General features: G+C 31.4%; 2 protein-coding genes across 10 annotated transcripts; both read left to right on the forward strand.

The window, feature by feature from the left end:
- Positions 1-349: 349 nt before the first annotated feature.
- LOC145046146 (splicing factor U2af large subunit B-like) lies at positions 350-6,544 on the forward strand. Of its 9 annotated transcripts, none has more exons than XM_078994451.1 (18): positions 355-533; positions 1,881-2,053; positions 2,641-2,742; positions 2,996-3,057; positions 3,307-3,382; positions 3,666-3,736; positions 3,937-4,041; positions 4,157-4,217; positions 4,329-4,444; positions 4,514-4,629; positions 4,716-4,814; positions 4,904-4,979; positions 5,156-5,244; positions 5,337-5,403; positions 5,512-5,601; positions 5,770-5,851; positions 6,006-6,073; positions 6,199-6,544. In XM_078994451.1, exons 1-18 carry the CDS (start codon positions 466-468, stop codon positions 6,334-6,336), a joined length of 1,659 nt encoding a protein of 552 aa, XP_078850577.1. In that variant the 5' UTR covers positions 355-465; the 3' UTR covers positions 6,337-6,544. The 9 variants fall into 9 exon arrangements, with proteins under 9 accessions (XP_078850594.1, XP_078850599.1, XP_078850577.1 ...); XM_078994462.1 differs by having other exon boundaries at positions 5,340-5,403; XM_078994456.1 differs by having other exon boundaries at positions 4,332-4,444.
- A 3,838-nt stretch (positions 6,545-10,382) lies between these two features.
- LOC145046188 (stem-specific protein TSJT1-like) lies at positions 10,383-11,969 on the forward strand. Its single transcript, XM_078994492.1, has 4 exons — positions 10,383-10,673; positions 11,000-11,240; positions 11,361-11,481; positions 11,593-11,969. The coding sequence occupies exons 1-4, from the start codon at positions 10,462-10,464 to the stop codon at positions 11,778-11,780; spliced, it is 762 nt and encodes a 253-aa protein (XP_078850618.1). The 5' UTR covers positions 10,383-10,461; the 3' UTR covers positions 11,781-11,969.
- Positions 11,970-18,281: the final 6,312 nt, after the last annotated feature.

The following is an 18,281-nucleotide window of genomic DNA, read 5'->3' on the forward strand; positions in this document are numbered from 1 at the left end:
ACTTAAAACCGAACTGAATAGGTGCTTAAACCCAAAAACTGAAATTTATGTGTTTGGTTCGGTTTTAACCTAAAACCGATCAAACCCGGCCCATGCTCAACCCTAACATTTTATCCGGTTTTGTAAAACCGGATATCTATATCAAACCGGCAAATCATATATGTCTAGATTGGATCTTTTTTTCAAACCGGTTTTTCCCATAACCATATGGCCACACCGGTTTACCGCCCACCTCTTAATTGGGCTTTAATGAGAAAATAATATTGGCCCGATAGTTTGAAGCCCATGACTATTCAGAACAGAGATTTAGGAAAAAGACCTCCATGTCATGTGACTCATTACTAGCGTTTTCTGATCTAGGGCACAAAACCAAACCGAACCTCCCGACAGTTGATAAAAAATTAGAGCAGTTAGAGCTTTGAATTCGAGCTACAATGTCTTCGCGACACGAAAATAGACACGCCGATGGGGATGGAGGTGGAGGTTCTTCACCTTATGATGTGTTTGAAGATCGGGATTCACAAATTCAGAAGGTACCTCTTGATGATATTGTTTTTCTTTTACGTCTAATATTTGATTACGGGTTATAATTGTTCAGCATCATCCAATGGAATTTTATGACTTCAGTCGTAGTTAAGACTTAAGCTTAATTTTGGTTAGTTGATGTAACCTGTGTATGTATCTGTAGCAGAATCGCACTGATGTTACACATGCATTTGTACTTGCACTTTTGATGTACATAAAGTTTTCAGGATTTATATTTTTCTACAGATTTCACTTGTTTAGTTGTTTGTATATAATTTTTAGTAACTTGTAAATAAAAAATTTCAAATTGGAGTTCTATGTCAAAATGGGTTGTTTAAATTTCAAAGTTGATACTTTCTCAGTCTCATGAAGTTGCTTGCCGCATTATCAATTCAATGACCCATATGAATAGGAAATGATGGTGTGTTTATCCTCTTAGTTTGTGGATTAATTACATAAAACAGTGAGCATCTTTTTAACAAATGCCTTATCATGTTTTTACATTTCACTTAATGTGCCCATATCAGTTTAGGTTAACAAAGTGCATCCTTCCACACATATGAACCTGAAGCATAGATAAAGGGGTTCAACAATGTGAGGAGGCACCCTTGCTTCCTATATTTCAAGCTTTAGTTACTTATTTTCTCATTTCCATAATGTAGAATTCTTGATACTTTTGATGTTTGTGCACAAGATGACTTTATCTTTCATAACTAGAGGCCATTTTATTCATTTCACCATTGAAAATGTGTTTGTTTTATCAAACTACGTGCTATCAATCATCAAACACCTCAAGCTTCATGGCAAGGAATGAGTATATGTTTCAAACAATTTTCTGGGGCAAAAAAGGAAATTTTTGTTAGATCTTATAACAGATACCACAAACTAGAAAACTTTTGGTGTTAAATTGTAACAGCTCCGTTTATATGCCATCACTTTCTAATGTAAAATTAACTTTATTATGTAAGAATATGTAAGTGAAACGAGCAAAGGTAAACTCCCAATAAATTCGACCATAAAGTGGGGAACTTTATACAAAAAGCAATATTATACAGTGAGGAACACCAGATAATTGTGTGTAACATGCGTATATACACAAAAGGGGTTCCTGTAAGAATAATATAGAGATCAATCTCAGCATGTTTCTCAACTATAGGTTTCACTTTAAACCCAATAATGTACAAGAAAACCATTCCAATATGGAATCAAGGCTGTCAATAATGGATTAAATTCCATGAAAAATTAAGTTATGGGTCATAGAAACCTCGGAAATGGCTATACCTCATGTCTCTCTTTGTGAGATTTTATATTTAGTGGTACTGTTATATCCTTAATTTCATGTTGGATTGTTGTAGCACAAAGGGCGTGAAGATAGTGAGAGATCAAAGACTAGAGAGCGTGAAAGAGATAGGGATAGGGGAAGTAGAGACAGAAGACACAGAGATTATCCAGAAAGAAGTAGCAGAGATGAGAGAGGAAGGGATAGAAATGAAGATGATGGGCGTTCAAGGAATCGTGACTATAGCAGGTCAATTTTGGAATCTTTTTTGCCCATTTTTTCTTTCTTTGTTTTGATTTGAGTTTGTTATCTAGATGCACCTGATGCTAAGAGAAAAAGATATGCCTACTTATTTGCTACTTTATATACCTTTTAAAGAAACTCATAAAACTACTCAGATACGAGGGCGTGGAGGCTTAGGCTGTGTTTGGTGCACCACAACTAGCTAATAAGCTAGCTTATTTTTCGAGCTTTTTTAAACTGTCATGTTTGGCAAACCAAAACGTAGCTTATAAGCTAGCTTTTTAAAAAGCTACTTAGACTAGTGTTTCAAGAGTTTATTTTTAAAATTTTCCAAAATATATCCTTAAATAATTATAAAAATCATAGTTTTCTAAATGCCCTTTTATGTCATTTTATATCTTCCAACTAGCTTATCAACCAGTTTTTACCAAACATAGTTTTTTATCAGCTAGTACGCCAAACATAACCTTAGAGTCAGGATACTGAGCTTTTATGTTGTATGCTTTATTGCATGTATACATACTTTATGCTTTTATGCCTGTATACCCCCCCTCCTCTTTGGCCTTAGATGTTCAGTTCATTAACGTATGCAGGAGAAATGATTATGATCGAGAAAGAGAGAGGCATCACAGACACAGATCACGTTCTGCATCACCCGATCGATCCCGTGAATCATCTAGATCTCGCTCAAAAAGGTCTTTCCACTTTTTTTTATTTGTTAAAATAATCAATATATCAAGATTCTAGAACCAAGTCATGTAAAAAGCTAGCATATTTGTTACACCCTTCATCCAAAGTCAAAGTTCATCTTTATGTGTACTTCTGTTATCTCCCTTATATATAATAACGATCAAAAAGACATGTTATTTTTGCATAGAAAGATGTAGTTTTTGTTCCTTTGATGCTACACATTCATGGTCAAACACCTCAAACAAAATTTGTTTTCAGCAAGAGAACAAGTGGTTTTGACATGGCACCACCTTCTGCTGCAACTATGCCTGGAGCAGTTGGTTAGTACCTTCATCCTACATACACTATTCAATATTCAATATTCATTATTGTTGTTGTAGGTCTTGTATTTTAGATATTTGTGGTAAATAAATAAAGAATGAATTATGATGTGTTGTTAGATTAGATGGGTTATAGTTATTGATTATTGATTTGTTTATTTAATACCGAAAACTGAGGACAATTGTTTTGTTGTGTTGTTGGCTGTTGTGTGTGGTTTTGTTTGTGTTTTTGTGTATGAATTGGGTAAGAAGGCAAATGTTGATGTCCCACTTTTGGAATCAGCTGGATCTTGTTCTTCTTCGCCTTCAGACAGCTTGTTATTTGGTAGGCTTGCAAATTGTTTCCCAGCATCTGCAGTGAAAGGAATTTTATTTCTTATCATATTTATTACTCAATCAATCAATCAATCAATCAACCATATATTATACATCTAGGTAAGGACTAGGTCTATCATATCACATCTCATTCTTTTTTTTCTCCTTATACAATTGATACAGTATCATTCTATATCATATGTAAATAAGCCTTGAAAATCAAGATGCAACACCACTCTCTTATCTATACTTTTTTTACTGAATCCTTTTTTTTTTTTTTTTTTTATATGCAGGACAAGTGACAGATGCTCCTCAATCAATGCCTGGAATGTTCCAGAACATGTTTCCTTTTGGTGCAGCACAGGTAACATGTTTTTTTTTTTTTTCCTTTGGTTTTTTAGATCTTGAAAAAGACAAAAATACCCTTCTCATTCTTATCATTGAATATAACCCTAGAAAGCTTGTGAACTTCCATTCATCCGTTGTGTCGTGTGTGACAATTGCAGACTATATGTTTTTTTTTATTGTGGATCTTTTTTGTTTATTTATATATTTTTTAAATAGTTGGGAGGTCTTCCCATGATGCCAGCTCAAGCGATGACTCAGCAGGCTACAAGGCATGCACGTAGGGTATATGTTGGTGGATTGCCTCCTTTGGCCAATGAACAGGTTTTACATCATACCTCTATTAATTTATTTACTTTCATTTTATTTTAATACATCATTATAAAAAAATTAATTTTTCTATTTCTGTAATATTTTTGTCTTTTTATGTGTTGAGCAGACTATAGCAACCTTTTTCAGCCATATTATGACAGCCATAGGAGGAAACTCTGCTGGACCAGGTTAGTTAAGCTCATTGACTATTTGACTTCAAATATATTCATCATATATAATAATAATAATAATAATAAATAAAAATAAAAATTTTGTAGCTAAATTCAATATTCCAATAGCAGGTGATGCGGTGGTTAATGTGTACATTAACCATGAAAAGAAGTTTGCATTTGTGGAGATGAGAACAGTTGAAGAAGCAAGTAATGCCATGGCATTAGATGGGATCATCTTTGAGGCATGCAAACAAATTACCATATTACCCTTCTTACATAGATTTGACATGTTTTTTTTTACTCCTCAATAGGGAGTCTCTGTGAGAGTGAGAAGACCTACAGACTATAATCCTTCATTAGCTGCAACTCTTGGCCCCAGTCAACCAAATCCAAATCTCAATTTAGCTGCTGCTGGACTTACCCCTGGGTAAGCGAGAGTCAAAAAGACGTTTTTGCCCTTGTTCATTATCATGAATCTGATTTTTTTTTTTTTTTTTTTTTGGGTGTAATTAGTGGTATTGGTGGAGCTGAAGGACCTGATCGTATATTTGTTGGGGGTTTACCTTATTACTTCACTGAGGTACAGATAAGAGAGCTGCTGGAATCCTTTGGGTATGTAGTTTTATAATTTTATGATTTTATAATTTTTTTTTAATAAATATTATCAGAAAATAAAAATATAAGGAATTTTAATGATTCAGGCCACTGCGTGGGTTTGACCTTGTGAAGGATAGAGACACTGGAAACTCTAAAGGATATGGTTTCTGTGTCTATGAGGTAATAATTATCACCTTTTTTTTTTTTTTTTTTCTTTTTTAAATTAAACAATATCAATCCGTAAGTATTCTCAGTTTTTAAACATCTTTGCACCTTGTCCTAAAGTTAAAAAAAGGGCGTTATTGTCAGTTATTCTTTCTTCCAATAAATATAAAATATTTGGGAGTTTTATTCAGGATCAAGCGGCTACAGACGTTGCTTGTGCTGCACTTAATGGCTTAAAAATGGGGGATAAAACACTCACAGTCAGACGTGCAACCATCAGGTTTTTATTTAAAATATCCTTTATTATTATTATTATTATTATTATTATTATTAATTTAAATGCTGATGTTTTTAGTGCTCTTTTTTTTACAGCAGTGGGCAGATGAAATCTGAACAGGAGACCATTATGGCCCAGGCCCAACAACATATAGCTATGCAGGTACTACAAAGTTTATTAATTATTATTATTATTACTATTATTAATTATTATTATTAAATATTATTTATGTGCTTTTCATGTTTTTGAACTTGATGTTTTTGGTTGTAGAAAATGGCGTTACAAGTAGGTGGGTTTAATCTTCCTGGATTACCTAGATTACCTGATGAGATTCCAACTAAAGTTTTGTGTTTAACTGAGGTAACGTATGTTTTATCTTTTTTTTAAAAAAAAAAAAAAATGTAAATGATGTTTAGATGATATTTTTGAGAAAATGTTAGGAGTTGGTTAATGTGGAAAACCTCATTTTGAGAAAATATGATATTTTTGAGTAATTTTTGTAAATGGTATTTTTTTGGTGCAATGAAGGTGATCAGTGCTGATGAATTGATGGATGATGGAGAATATGAAGAAATATTAGAGGATATGAGGGAAGAAGGACGAAAATTTGGTAAAAAAAAAATACATACACGAATCCTTTTCTATAATTTATGGAACATTTTACTAAACAATTTAATTGTTTAACCCTAAAATCTTAGTGTTGGGGGATTAGATTTTTTGGATATTAAATAAATATTCCATTTGAATAAACTCATAACTTGTAGGCGATTTGACAAATGTTGTAATTCCACGTCCTGATCCAAATGGAGAACATGTTCATGGTCTTGGAAAGGTATGTAAAAAGTTATTATTACTTTCAATTTTTTTTCTTATTTGCATATTATACTTTTAAAAATCTAGCATACTCTTATTTCTTTTTATTATAACATTTTTCTTATTATAACTTTTGGTTGGTAGGTGTTTCTGGAATATTCTGAGCCTTCTGATTGTGCGAAGGCAAAGGATTCTTTGGGTGGCCGGAAATTTGGAGGGAATGTTGTGACAGCTGTTTACTATCCGGAGGATAAATACTTGCAGGGGGACTATGGGGCTTAGATAAAATCATTATTGTTTTATGTTTTCTTATTTTTATTTTATTATATAATCTCTCCTTTTTTTATTTTATATTTTGAGAAATTAAGTTGTCAAAATTCAAGGATAGTTGAGTTGATGAAACTCTCTTTGAACGTAAGGTTGCATAAGCATCTAATGTATTAATGAAAATTGCAATATATATATAATTCGATAGGATTTTTTTTTTTTCTATGATGGATATTAATCATTTTGTATAATGAGTTAATGACTAATGAGTATTCAATAGCATTGAATCATTAGGTGTTTTCTAATAAGACGAAGTACTTAACTAGATAAAAAGAATTAGAAGACTGGATTTTCATCACACAATCATTTTCAAGTGTGATATTAAGACCGTTTATATGAAATACGTTAAAAAGCTATCTTTACTTGATAAAATGATAGCGTTAAGTCAAAATTTGCTGAAAGAAATAATATTGTTTGGTCCTGAAATATAAAAAAAAAAAAAGTTGGAAAAAATTCCGTAGTCCTATTTTAGGAAGAAACTTGGATGAGGGATATATATGGAGTTTAAGGGTAGGTTTCATAAATTGTATTATCTACATATAGACACAAAAAGATTGTTTGATTGTGGGCATATGGCTAAAAGGTGTTTGTACGAGATGTTAAGTGGGAGGCTGAATCCAATCAGCTCTCGATTTTGATGTGTTGAGCCCGACTGAAGTATACATGGTTGCTTGTACGAGATGTTAAGTGGGGGAGGGAAGTATAAAGTATTACTACTCACTAAGTCTAGAATAGATTTGCCCCTATAAAAGTAACTTGGAGGATAAAGGAGTTGATACTCCTTTTACTTTTTGTCCAGCTTGTGAAAAAGAAGTGGAAGATGCCAATCACTTTGTTTCTTCAATGTTCGAGTGGGTGGATAATAGTATAATACGACTTAGATGCTACCGAAGAGGAAGACTATAGAGATTATTGTCATGACTACTACAATACGGTGGTCTTTGGCTCTTTGATACGTGTAAATTCCTCAAAAGTATCATAATTCAAAATATTGTGCTTCATTCGTTTAATTTGTTTAAGAATAGGAACAAGAAAAGCAATATAGTTTTGAATTTATGGTTGCAAAACCTTATTATGAACATTTGCCTATAAGTGTTCTCTATTTGCTAGTCACTAGTTATGTAGTTAATCACACGCTATAGCATTTAGTGGTTCCCTATGAAATAATGGGGACACTATTTGCGCTGCAATGTACATCGATTCTTGATACCAGTATAACAGTGTTACAACCGCAATTTGTATTAAATCCATGTTGAGCTATTTTACATGAAAAAAAAAAATGATTTTTGGGGCAATCCTTTGAATAAATCTAATTTTTTTTGAGTAAATTACATGAATGATCCCTATGGTTTAGGGTAATTTGCACGTTTGATCTCTAACTTATTTTTTTAACTTGGAAGGTGTATACTGTTTGTTTTTGTCACACGTTTGATCCCTATCTTACCTAAAAATAGTGTTGATTTTTTTTTTTTTTTTTTTTTAAACACACCCAAACCTTATCCCTCTCACCTCACCTTACCTATCCCACCATTTTTTCTATTTCAATAATAGTTTTTTTTAGGTAAAACAGGGACCAAACGCGTAGCAAACAAAAACAGGAGGGACTAAGCACGTAACAAAAACAATTAGTATGGACCTTCCGAGTTAAAAAAATAAGTTAGGGACCAAGTGCGCAAATTACCCAAACCGTAGAGACCATTCGTATAGTCCAAACTAAAAAAAAAATTATCAAGTTTTGTGTTGGATATGACCTAATTAAAAAATCGCCGAAACGTTTTTTTGTTTCCTTACTGTCTTTTTATATTTTTATTGATTGAAATTTTTAATTGTAAACCTGGTAACTAACAGGTAGTGGCATCGTTTTCTTCTATTATGTATTTTTATATGATTTTTTATGATGTTAATTCTATATAGTATTAATATTCTAATATATAAATTCTACATAATATAAATTATATATAATATAAAAAATTGTTATACCACTATGAGAACTGCAGTTTTAAATAGCAACCGTTAACCACTATTGGATTTTTAACAGTAGGTCACTTGCTAACTCGTTAATAATATATGAAGTTGTTTATAAAATATCATTTAGTAAAAACAAGTGATAACTTAGATGCCAAATATAAAGATGACAAAAGGGTATTTGAATATATAAGGTCAAAAATATTGTAACTTCATTATTTTATTTTTTATTGATCTTTAATTAAATTGTTTTTAAAATAGTTAAACCTTTTTATGACCTTTTTTTTTATTTTTTATTTTTTATTTATTTTTTTTTTTAAATTTAACTATTTTATCATTATCTATCTAAAATATTATATAAAACCCTTCGTTTCACTAATCGTTTTTTAAACACATCTTATTTTAATATAAACATTCATTCACGTACAAACGATTTGCATATATATATATATATATATATATATATATATATATATATATATATATATATATATAGTATATTTGTTTATCTATAAATTTTAGATAAATAATAAATAAATCAAAGTAAATAAAAGAAAATGAAATAGTTTTAAAAAGAAAGAGGTTGATTGTTCAAACCTTTAAACTATATTGATCACTAATATATATTGAGTCATCAATAAAAATAAACAAATAAGTCATACACTCCAATGATATTTAATTATTTTGACCACTTAAGCAAATAACAATTAGCTATAAAAAAAACCCACCATTCAAGATGCTCTTAAAACCAACTATAATTCCCTCTAGAAATTATTATAGCAAAAATTAAACTAACATAAAAAGTTATATTCAATTTAAGTAATTATTGTAACTTTTTAATTAATATTTGCAATTTGTAAAACTCTTGCATTAACATTATATTATAGAGTAAATTACTGAAATCGTCCCTATGGTTTGGTCAAAATTGCACGTTTGGTCACTAACTTTGCTTTTGCATTCGGATCGTCCCTGTGGTTTGATTTTGTTGCGTTTGTCGTCCTTTACATACATAAAGTTAGGGACCACACATGTAATTTTGAACAAACCACAAGGACCAAAAACACAACAAAATCAAACTACAGGGATGATCCGAGTACAAAAAGAAGTTAGGGACCAAACGTGCAATTTTAAACAAACTATAGGGACGATTTCAGTAATTTACTCTATATTATATGATGCAAATTTAGATGCACCAAAACTATTTTGTTGTAATATTGTTTGTTATTAAAATGTTTAAAAAGAATTGACAACTGGACGTATACGTATAGAAGTATATTAGAAAGAGGTGTCGGTGAAATATATTTGCAAGAATCATTCATAATTGTATGCTTCATTTTCTCCGAAATTATATTTGAAAATGAGTTAATAACATGTACGTGTGAGTGTATCTAATAGCTGTGCTACTTTGATTGTTTATCAAATAAATATCTTTAATTTTCAAAATGGTATATGAATATACTTTTTTTTTTTAAAAAAAAAATGTTGTATTATGGTTATTTATAATCTCAAGACATTGAAAGAAGTATATTTTTAAAATTATGTAGTAGTATATATTAGTTTCGTTAATTATAAAGAATTAATAGATTGTTGAAAAAAGAAAAAGATGAGGACGAACATATTGAGTTGGATCATCGTCACCTTCACGTGTGGACCAATTCATTGTTCTTCGGCCCCACCTCAAACAACACTGTACTAACTTTCTTTCAAAAATGTAATGATTTTTGATAATTATAATAATGTCTTATAATAATTTATATTATATTACGATAATCTGCATTGTTATGTTTTTATTAAAAAAATAATTAAACTTCAATTGAAATATTTTTGTATTAATAAACAGCAGTAAATTATAAGAATATGTTATATTTTCATGTTTAACTCCGGATAAAGAAGTAAATAAAAGGGTGCCTTTTTATTAAAGAAATGACCCACCATATCTCGATTCTCGAGTCACATGTCTTATCCATTATTTTGTTTTGGATAATATTGCCACATCCACTATCAAATATTACGACTATAAATACTAATCACACATACAAACACTTTAACATTCACAATCATCTATTCGTTTCATACAAAAAATCTACACCTCTTTCGTTTATTATCAAGAAAAATATGTTGGCTAATTTCAAGAAAGGTTTGGTTAGTGCACCAAAAGAACTCAATAGTCCATCACATGATCCACAACACAAATATCATCAACAGAATCAACATCCTTTGAACCATTTCTTGAATTCCAATCCCAATTCTCTCTCATTTTCTTTTGGGAATGATGCTTCTTTGGCGTTTGATCCCTCTTCTCATACCTCTAATTCCTCCCAACGAAGGTAATCTTTTCATCTTTGGATGATGTTTATTTATGTAAAGAAGTTCTACTTATACTAAATATGTACAAAGCCATTTATTTTATGAAAAATGGCAACATTTTATTTGTAAATCGTGTAATCCCTTGAAAAGTGGTTGTTTAATTCGTACCATAGTTTTGTCTAATAACCATTTTGTTACATAGATTTGAAAAGAATGAAAAGTAGCTGCTTAGATACAAATGCATTTAACCCTTTATTTTCTACACGACATCCTAAAAAAGAAAATCTTCTAGCGTTAATAGAAGGATTTTTGTTTTGTGTATGACATTGATGAAATGTATTTGCAGGTTGTTTAGTAGCATGGATGACATTTATTGCATATTTTTGGGAGGTCTAGACAACTTATGCACCCTTAACAAGCAATATGGGCTAACAAAGCTGGCCAATGAGCCCATGTTTGTGATCCAAGCTTACAAGACCCTTCGTGATCGTGGCCCATACCCGGCCCACTCAGTCCTCAGGGAGATGGAGGGTAGTTTTGGGTTTATACTCTATGATCTCAAGGCTAAAACCGTCTTTGTCTCACTTGTAAGTGTCCTTTCAATACTTTATAGTTATACTCTCTCATGTATCATGTTATTTACAATAATAAAGAGGGCATGTTCGACATTTTACTTAATATGGTAAATTGTTGGTGATGATCCATAGGGTGCCGATGGAGGAGTGAAGCTTTTCTGGGGCATAGCGGCTGATGGCTCCGTTGTAATTTCTGACAACTTGATGGTCATAAAGTCTAGTTGCTCGAAGTCATTTGCTCCCTTCCCAACCGGTAAGGGTTCCAAAACTTTCGATTTACTTGCAGAAAGGGTAATTTTGTCTTTTCATTATGATTTGATATTGTATGTATATTGATGTTTGTGGATTTTTGTTTGTTGTATAGGGTGCATGTATCATACAGAAGGGGGATTAATGAGCTTTGAGCATCCAAAGAACAAAATGAAGGCAATATCGAGGGTTGATAGTGAAGGAGTGATGTGTGGTGCTACATTTAAAGTTGATGTGTATTCAAAGACCACACAAGCATTGCCTAGGGTTGGAAGTGAAGCTAATTGGGCTACTTGGGGATAAGGGGCATGATAATTTTTCTTTTGAGTTTTTGATTTTTATTGTATAGAATAATCAAAATTTAGATTGTTGACTTTCACTATAGATTTCTCTCTTTGGAAAAATGTATTTTTATTGTCTTGTCTCTTTATAAAGTATTTACTAAATTACATGTTTGGCCATTGTCTACGGATAAGATGGTCATATTATAAATCGACGTCTACTTCAAAACATTTACTTCACATGCTCGACATTGTTGTAAAGAAGCTCATCGATGATAATTGATAATGATATGTTATTTCAATTGGGTGGATACTACGCGGGTGGTGTTTAATCAAACGCTTATGAATCTAAAATGTGCTTGAATCAAAGAGGAAGATAGAAAAAGACCAAAATACATTCATGTGCATGACACATGATGGGTCTTAATGATTCAACATAAGCAACACTTAGAATGAGAGACCAATATTACAACAAATAAATCATGTGAACTAAAATGTTATTTTCAACTCATGTTTTCTATATGATCACGTGCTATCTCAATATTGAATAGGCCACCATTGTTTTATATTTTACCTTTTTTGCCCATATTTTAAAATTTTATTAAAAATTTGGTTCGACTGAAAATTTTTGTTACGAATCTGTTTCAAATTTAGTTTTTTTAAAAGTTTATTTTTCTACAACCTTTTGTTATTTTTTTAATAATGGTTAATAATGTTGTTTTTTTTAAAACTTTTCTTTAATCTACAATATATATATATATATATATATATATATATATATATATATATATATATATATATATATATATAAAATTTTTTTTGACAAAATTACACAAATGATCCCTATGGTATGGTGAAATTGACACATAAAGTCAAACTTCAACAAAATGTCAAAGTCGGTCATTGTGTTATTTCAATATTACATAAAAGGTTCCTCCGCCAAACGATCTCAATCAATTGCTATTTAATTTCACGCACGCGCATAACATGTGAGGGTAAAATTATCTTTTTTATGTAACTCATTCAAGCGGACTTATTTAAAGCATTAGCCCTACTGATATATATATATATATATATATATATATATATATATATATATATATATATATATATATATATATATATATATATATATATATATATATATATATATATATATATATATCTCCATCTCTCACGTTCTTCTCCAACTGTTACAAAAAGCGTTCCTTTCGAGAACACACAAATTCACAAATGGTCTTTTGGTTATACAGTCAAGGAGCTATAATTATGACATCGTGGACCGACAACAACCCAAGTAGAAGGTTTGGGTCTGCTCGAAGTTTAGGTCGAAGCTCTTTATCAATTGGATGGTTTGATCCACCGATGTGCCCTAGATCCATGTAAATCATTAACGAGTTATTGAGGGGATGAAACAAGCTTGAAGTTCTTCATGCCAGAATATGCAAGTTTTTTATCACTACAAAAATATGTCATTTAGTGGCATACAAAAAATGCCACTAAAACCCCAAAAAATATCACTAAAGGTTTCTCAAAGAATTAGTGGCACACATAATAAATGCCAGTACAAACGCTCCCACTAAAACCATTTTGTGACACTTTTTGCTTTTGCCGCTGCAATTTTTTAAGCTTTTAGTGACACTTTTTTAGATGCCACGGTAAAAGAAAAGTTTTTGTGGCACATATTTTGTGCCATTGAAGGATCATTTGATTAAAAAACGATGGAAGCGAAAAGATCACACCGAAAAAGCCGGAATCGGTGTATTGCCTGGGGATGATAGCCTTGTTGATTGCAAGTGCTATCTTAGATCCATTTTGAAAGGTCGGTCCTTTTTTTCGATAAGAAGGAAATGAAGAACAGTCATGCTACATTTAGTTATACATTTTATGCTTTTAGTGGTACCTTTTTATTTGCCACAATACAAAACAATATTTTGTGGCACATTTAAACTAGAAAATACTAATGAGATTAAGTAATTTAGGCTATTATATCTATATAACTTTTATCTATAATATAAAATAAAATAATTAATTAAATTGCATCGAAGAAAATAAAAATTCCATTTCATTTGATGAAACAAACAAAAATTTCTTTTTCTTTACGAAGGAATAAACCATTCCATTCATTTCATAACAAATAGATTTTCCAACATTGCAAACTATTAGATATTTAATAAAATATTTTTTTTAACATAACAAATAGATTTTCCAACATTGCAAACTATTAGATATTTAATAAAATATTTTTTTTAACTTTGTCTAGGCCGTAGTGGTCACTATCAAGCCTATCTTTTGCAACTTTTATGTCCAATTCAACTTCTTCACTTGTTGTCTACCGTTAGTAAAAGTTGATATTGCCATTAGCATACCGTAAACCTAAATCAAAATCTACATTAGTAAAAGTTAAGAATTATATAAACTAGTTAGAGTAACTTATATCAAGTGCAAGTGATTTTGATTACCTCTAAGTTCATCATCTCCTTTATGAATGTTACTCTCAGACATTGTCTTTGTAATAGACTGCAAAAAAAAAAACAAATCTAATGAGATAAAGTTAAAATAATAAAAGACTCTTGATCAATAAAATCACCATTAAACAAATATGGATTTTCATATGGGGGAACACCATTGAGCTCAAAGATGTTTAACAAATAAAAAAATTGCATTCACAAAAGAAACTTTTACACAAAAGTCAAGTTCTTGACATAAAGAAAAAAAAAGTTCAAAATCACGCAATAAACCACTAACTACTTTCTTTATCACTTTAAGTTAAAATGATAAAGAAATTAGTTATTGACTATATTATATAATCTTTAGGTACCTAAGATAAGACTTTTTCACATTGTATTGGTGGACAATTTTCTTTTCTGAGATGCAATATCAAATATAGACAACAATTTGTTCTCTATTTTTTTACAAACCATCATCATGATCAAAAAGCAAGATAAACCTATCATAAGTGAAAAAGTGAATTGTAATGTAGATACCATTATAGTATTCTTGAAGGTTGCCAACAACAACCTCCAGTCCTCTACTAGCAGTTGCATTCACTGGAACAAATTGCATAGTCACACCCTCCCTTCCAATAGCATCTTCTGTAAATGAACCTAAAATCAACAAAAAACAAAGATTAAAAAAAGGTGTTGTATAAACAAAGATTGTTTCTGTTTTGGACCGAATGAAGTGTTTGAATATGAAAGTGACCATTACACCCTTCTATATAGATAAAGAGTCATGTATATTTTTATTTGATACAAGTATGAAGTAAACCTGATGATCGAGACCAAGGTCAATCATCCACCATGAACAGTTCTTCCCATCCTCAATGCGAGGCCCAACAAAAGAAGTTCAATGTTCCAAGATTCCCTTAGTTAACAAAACAATTCCATCATGTAATTTTGGTTATACCCACGTCAAATTAATCAAGTTCTCAAAATATTATAATAATTGTGGGCTACCTGGTAGGTTTGTGAAGCCAATACCTTATGATCCGTGTATCTTGAAATAGGATTGCTAGCTGTAATGTTGATGTTCTGAATATAAAAGTGAAAATGAATTATTCAAAGATTATCGACAACCAATCCTTTTTTTTCTTTTTTGTATTTAAAAAAGTGATCAAAAGATGTAAAAGTTTACCTTAGCTAGAACATGATTAACCCATGGGTGTTTCCCATATGATATAAAATTTTATCTTGAAAAATGAACAACAAACAATAGGTAAAGGTTATTGTCTTAACACATTATGTATAGATTTTTTGCTTATCTTAAAAGGTCATTTTCAAGATTAAGTAAACAAACGTATAGTTGTCCCTATGAAATACTTAACACATCAAAAGGCCATAGGTAAAAAAGAAAATGTTTAGAAAATACAGAAAGTTAGAGCTACATGTTTGGACAGATTCAATATGACAGTATGTGTGATTTCTTTCTTCAAAACCATGTCAATATTTTATACACCATAAATCATGATTTCCATACAACTGTTTCCATCTGCCATATATTGATATCATTCCCGGCTATATCTCAAGAAATGGATAATCTTTGTGTAAAAGGGACTCACCAATATCTCTTGATACATACATACAGTAATACACATACATATAAATTCAATATCCTGCTTTATACGTATATGTTGCGAATGACATATCATCTTGTGTTGTGGTTTACAATAAGTTACACCGATGAGATTTTAGTTAACTCCTGATGTAGTTTTAGTTAACTCCTGATGTAGTTTTACTGATTAAGAGCAAAACAAAAGCTTAAGTATTAAGCCAATTAGATCATATGAAACTGCACCCAAGTCAACATGAAGTGATTGATTTCTACTTTACATCCAAACAACAAAATTGTATTCAATTAAGCTAGAAAGAGTTGAATCGTTTTTAAAAAAATCTCCATAATAATCGGTGTACAAGAGCTGAACCATATTCAATTAAGCCAAAACCTTATTCAATCAGTATACAAGAGCTGAATTCTATTCAATTAAGCCACAATCATATTCAATCAGTATAAAAGGAAATAAATAACCATGACATAAGCTTAAATCGTGTCCAATAAAAGGCAATAAGAGTATGAAGAGAAAGCTAGAAGCATAAGATTAAAACTTAACTCGATATACAAGAGGATTATAGACGTCAAATACCTATTGAGAAAGTGATGCCGATGTGGATCAAATATACCACATTATCGGTGGTGTAGGGATGACGACTTCGATGACAGAGGCGTAATGGTGTGGCAGCGACGAGTTGGACGATGACGGTGTGATGGTGTGGCGATGACGAATTGGACGACGACGACATGGTGGTGTGGCAACGACAAACTCGACGACAACGGCATGATTATGCAGCGAGATGAAGTTAGGGCGATCGATTTAGGGTTGTGATGAAAAGGGGAAACGAGATCTCATAGAGGAAATTTAAAATAATCAGGTAGTTTAAGGATTAGTATTACTAATCATGTGATGCAACATACCATAACCGGCTACAAATTAAGTTGCAAATGCCCAAATTAACCCCATGTTCTTTAATAGGAAAACAAAACTCGTATTTCTTTTAGTGGCACAAAGAACAATTATTAATATTACAGTAAATCCTTAGTGGTACATAATTAATTGTATGCCACAAAATCTATATTTTTCGTGGAATTTTTATATTATTTTGCCACTAATAAATATCAATATTATTGACACAATTTGTTAAACGCCACTAAATTCGTTAACTCTATAGTGACATATAAAATATGCCACTAAAAACATAATATAGTGGCATAAAAAAATATGCCACTAAAAACGTATGCCACTAAATGTCGTTTAATTTGTAGTGTATGAATATTTACTTGGGTTTTAATTTTCGTTTTCATTTTCTTGAACATGTGAATTTAGTAGCATTTGGTGTTATGATGCTAGTTTGGTGGTTGTTCTAACACCCTTTGTTTAAGTAATTTCATTTTTGACCATAAGTATATAATTTGTTGCAAAACGGTCCCATGACACATTTAATGGAAACACGCCTTCAGGTGAGTACGTTGGGCATACTTAACAAACGAGCAAACCCTATTTTTTAGGTTTTAAATCGTATTTAGGCATCATCATCTCTTCAAGATGTTTTCCCTCATCAGCCTCCATCTCCTAATTCGTCCTTAGCAAATCCTAATCCTTTGTGTGAGTCTTTTTGAGCTTTAGAGTGCATTTTGGTGTTCTTGAAAGAAGAAGAAGGAAGTGAAATCATATTAGAGGCTCAAGGAATCTTAGATCCAGAAGTGTTTCACCCTCAAGCATCATTTGAAGGTATAGAGTCTGAAGCCTGATGAGTTATTTGCTTAGATCTCGCTAGCCTTGAGTTTGTGTTCATATTTGGTCCCATAAGCATGGTGTTCATGAGTATGGTCTACTATAACCAGAAGAGTTGTCCTTTCAGACGTTTTGAGGCGCTAAGAACCATAAAAATGTGATACTGTTCCTTCTATTCCTTCCATGCAAGAGTTATGATGTATTAATGGAATAATAAGTTAGCGTTTTAGCTTTTGGACCTTTTCTATCCATGGAAAGTCATAAAGGTGGAAAATTTATGACTTACAATGATGTTTTGTGTCTAGATCTGAATTTAGATGAAAAGTCTTTAAGAAATAAGCACTTAATGATAAGAAGTTGGTCTAGGCGGAGTATGTCGGGCGTACCAAGTGGTATGTTGCGCGTAATGGGCTAAAGCCCCAATAATTACTTAGGTCATGCCTATGCCTAATGTAGTAACTGAGTAAGCGGGGCATACTTAATCATGTTGACTTTCCTTGATTTTTTGACTTTCTGCATTTGACCTTGGACTTGGGTTTGACTAAGTTTGACCTAGGGGTTTTTTTTTGGGTATTTTGAGCTGCAATTTGATTTTAGGTCATTGTTTGTTGTATAGGTGACATGTAGATTTGGCATTTGGAACAACGTTCTTTTCTGATATCTTTTCAGATTGTGAGGTGAGTTTCTCCTCACTATACTCGTGGGTTGAAGGCACCAATGTCAGACTAATAGGCT

The sequence above is a fragment of the Lactuca saligna genome, chromosome 1, assembly GCF_052625555.1.
Source record: "Lactuca saligna cultivar CGN05327 chromosome 1, ASM5262555v1, whole genome shotgun sequence".
NCBI classification, from domain to species: Eukaryota; Viridiplantae; Streptophyta; class Magnoliopsida; order Asterales; family Asteraceae; genus Lactuca; species Lactuca saligna.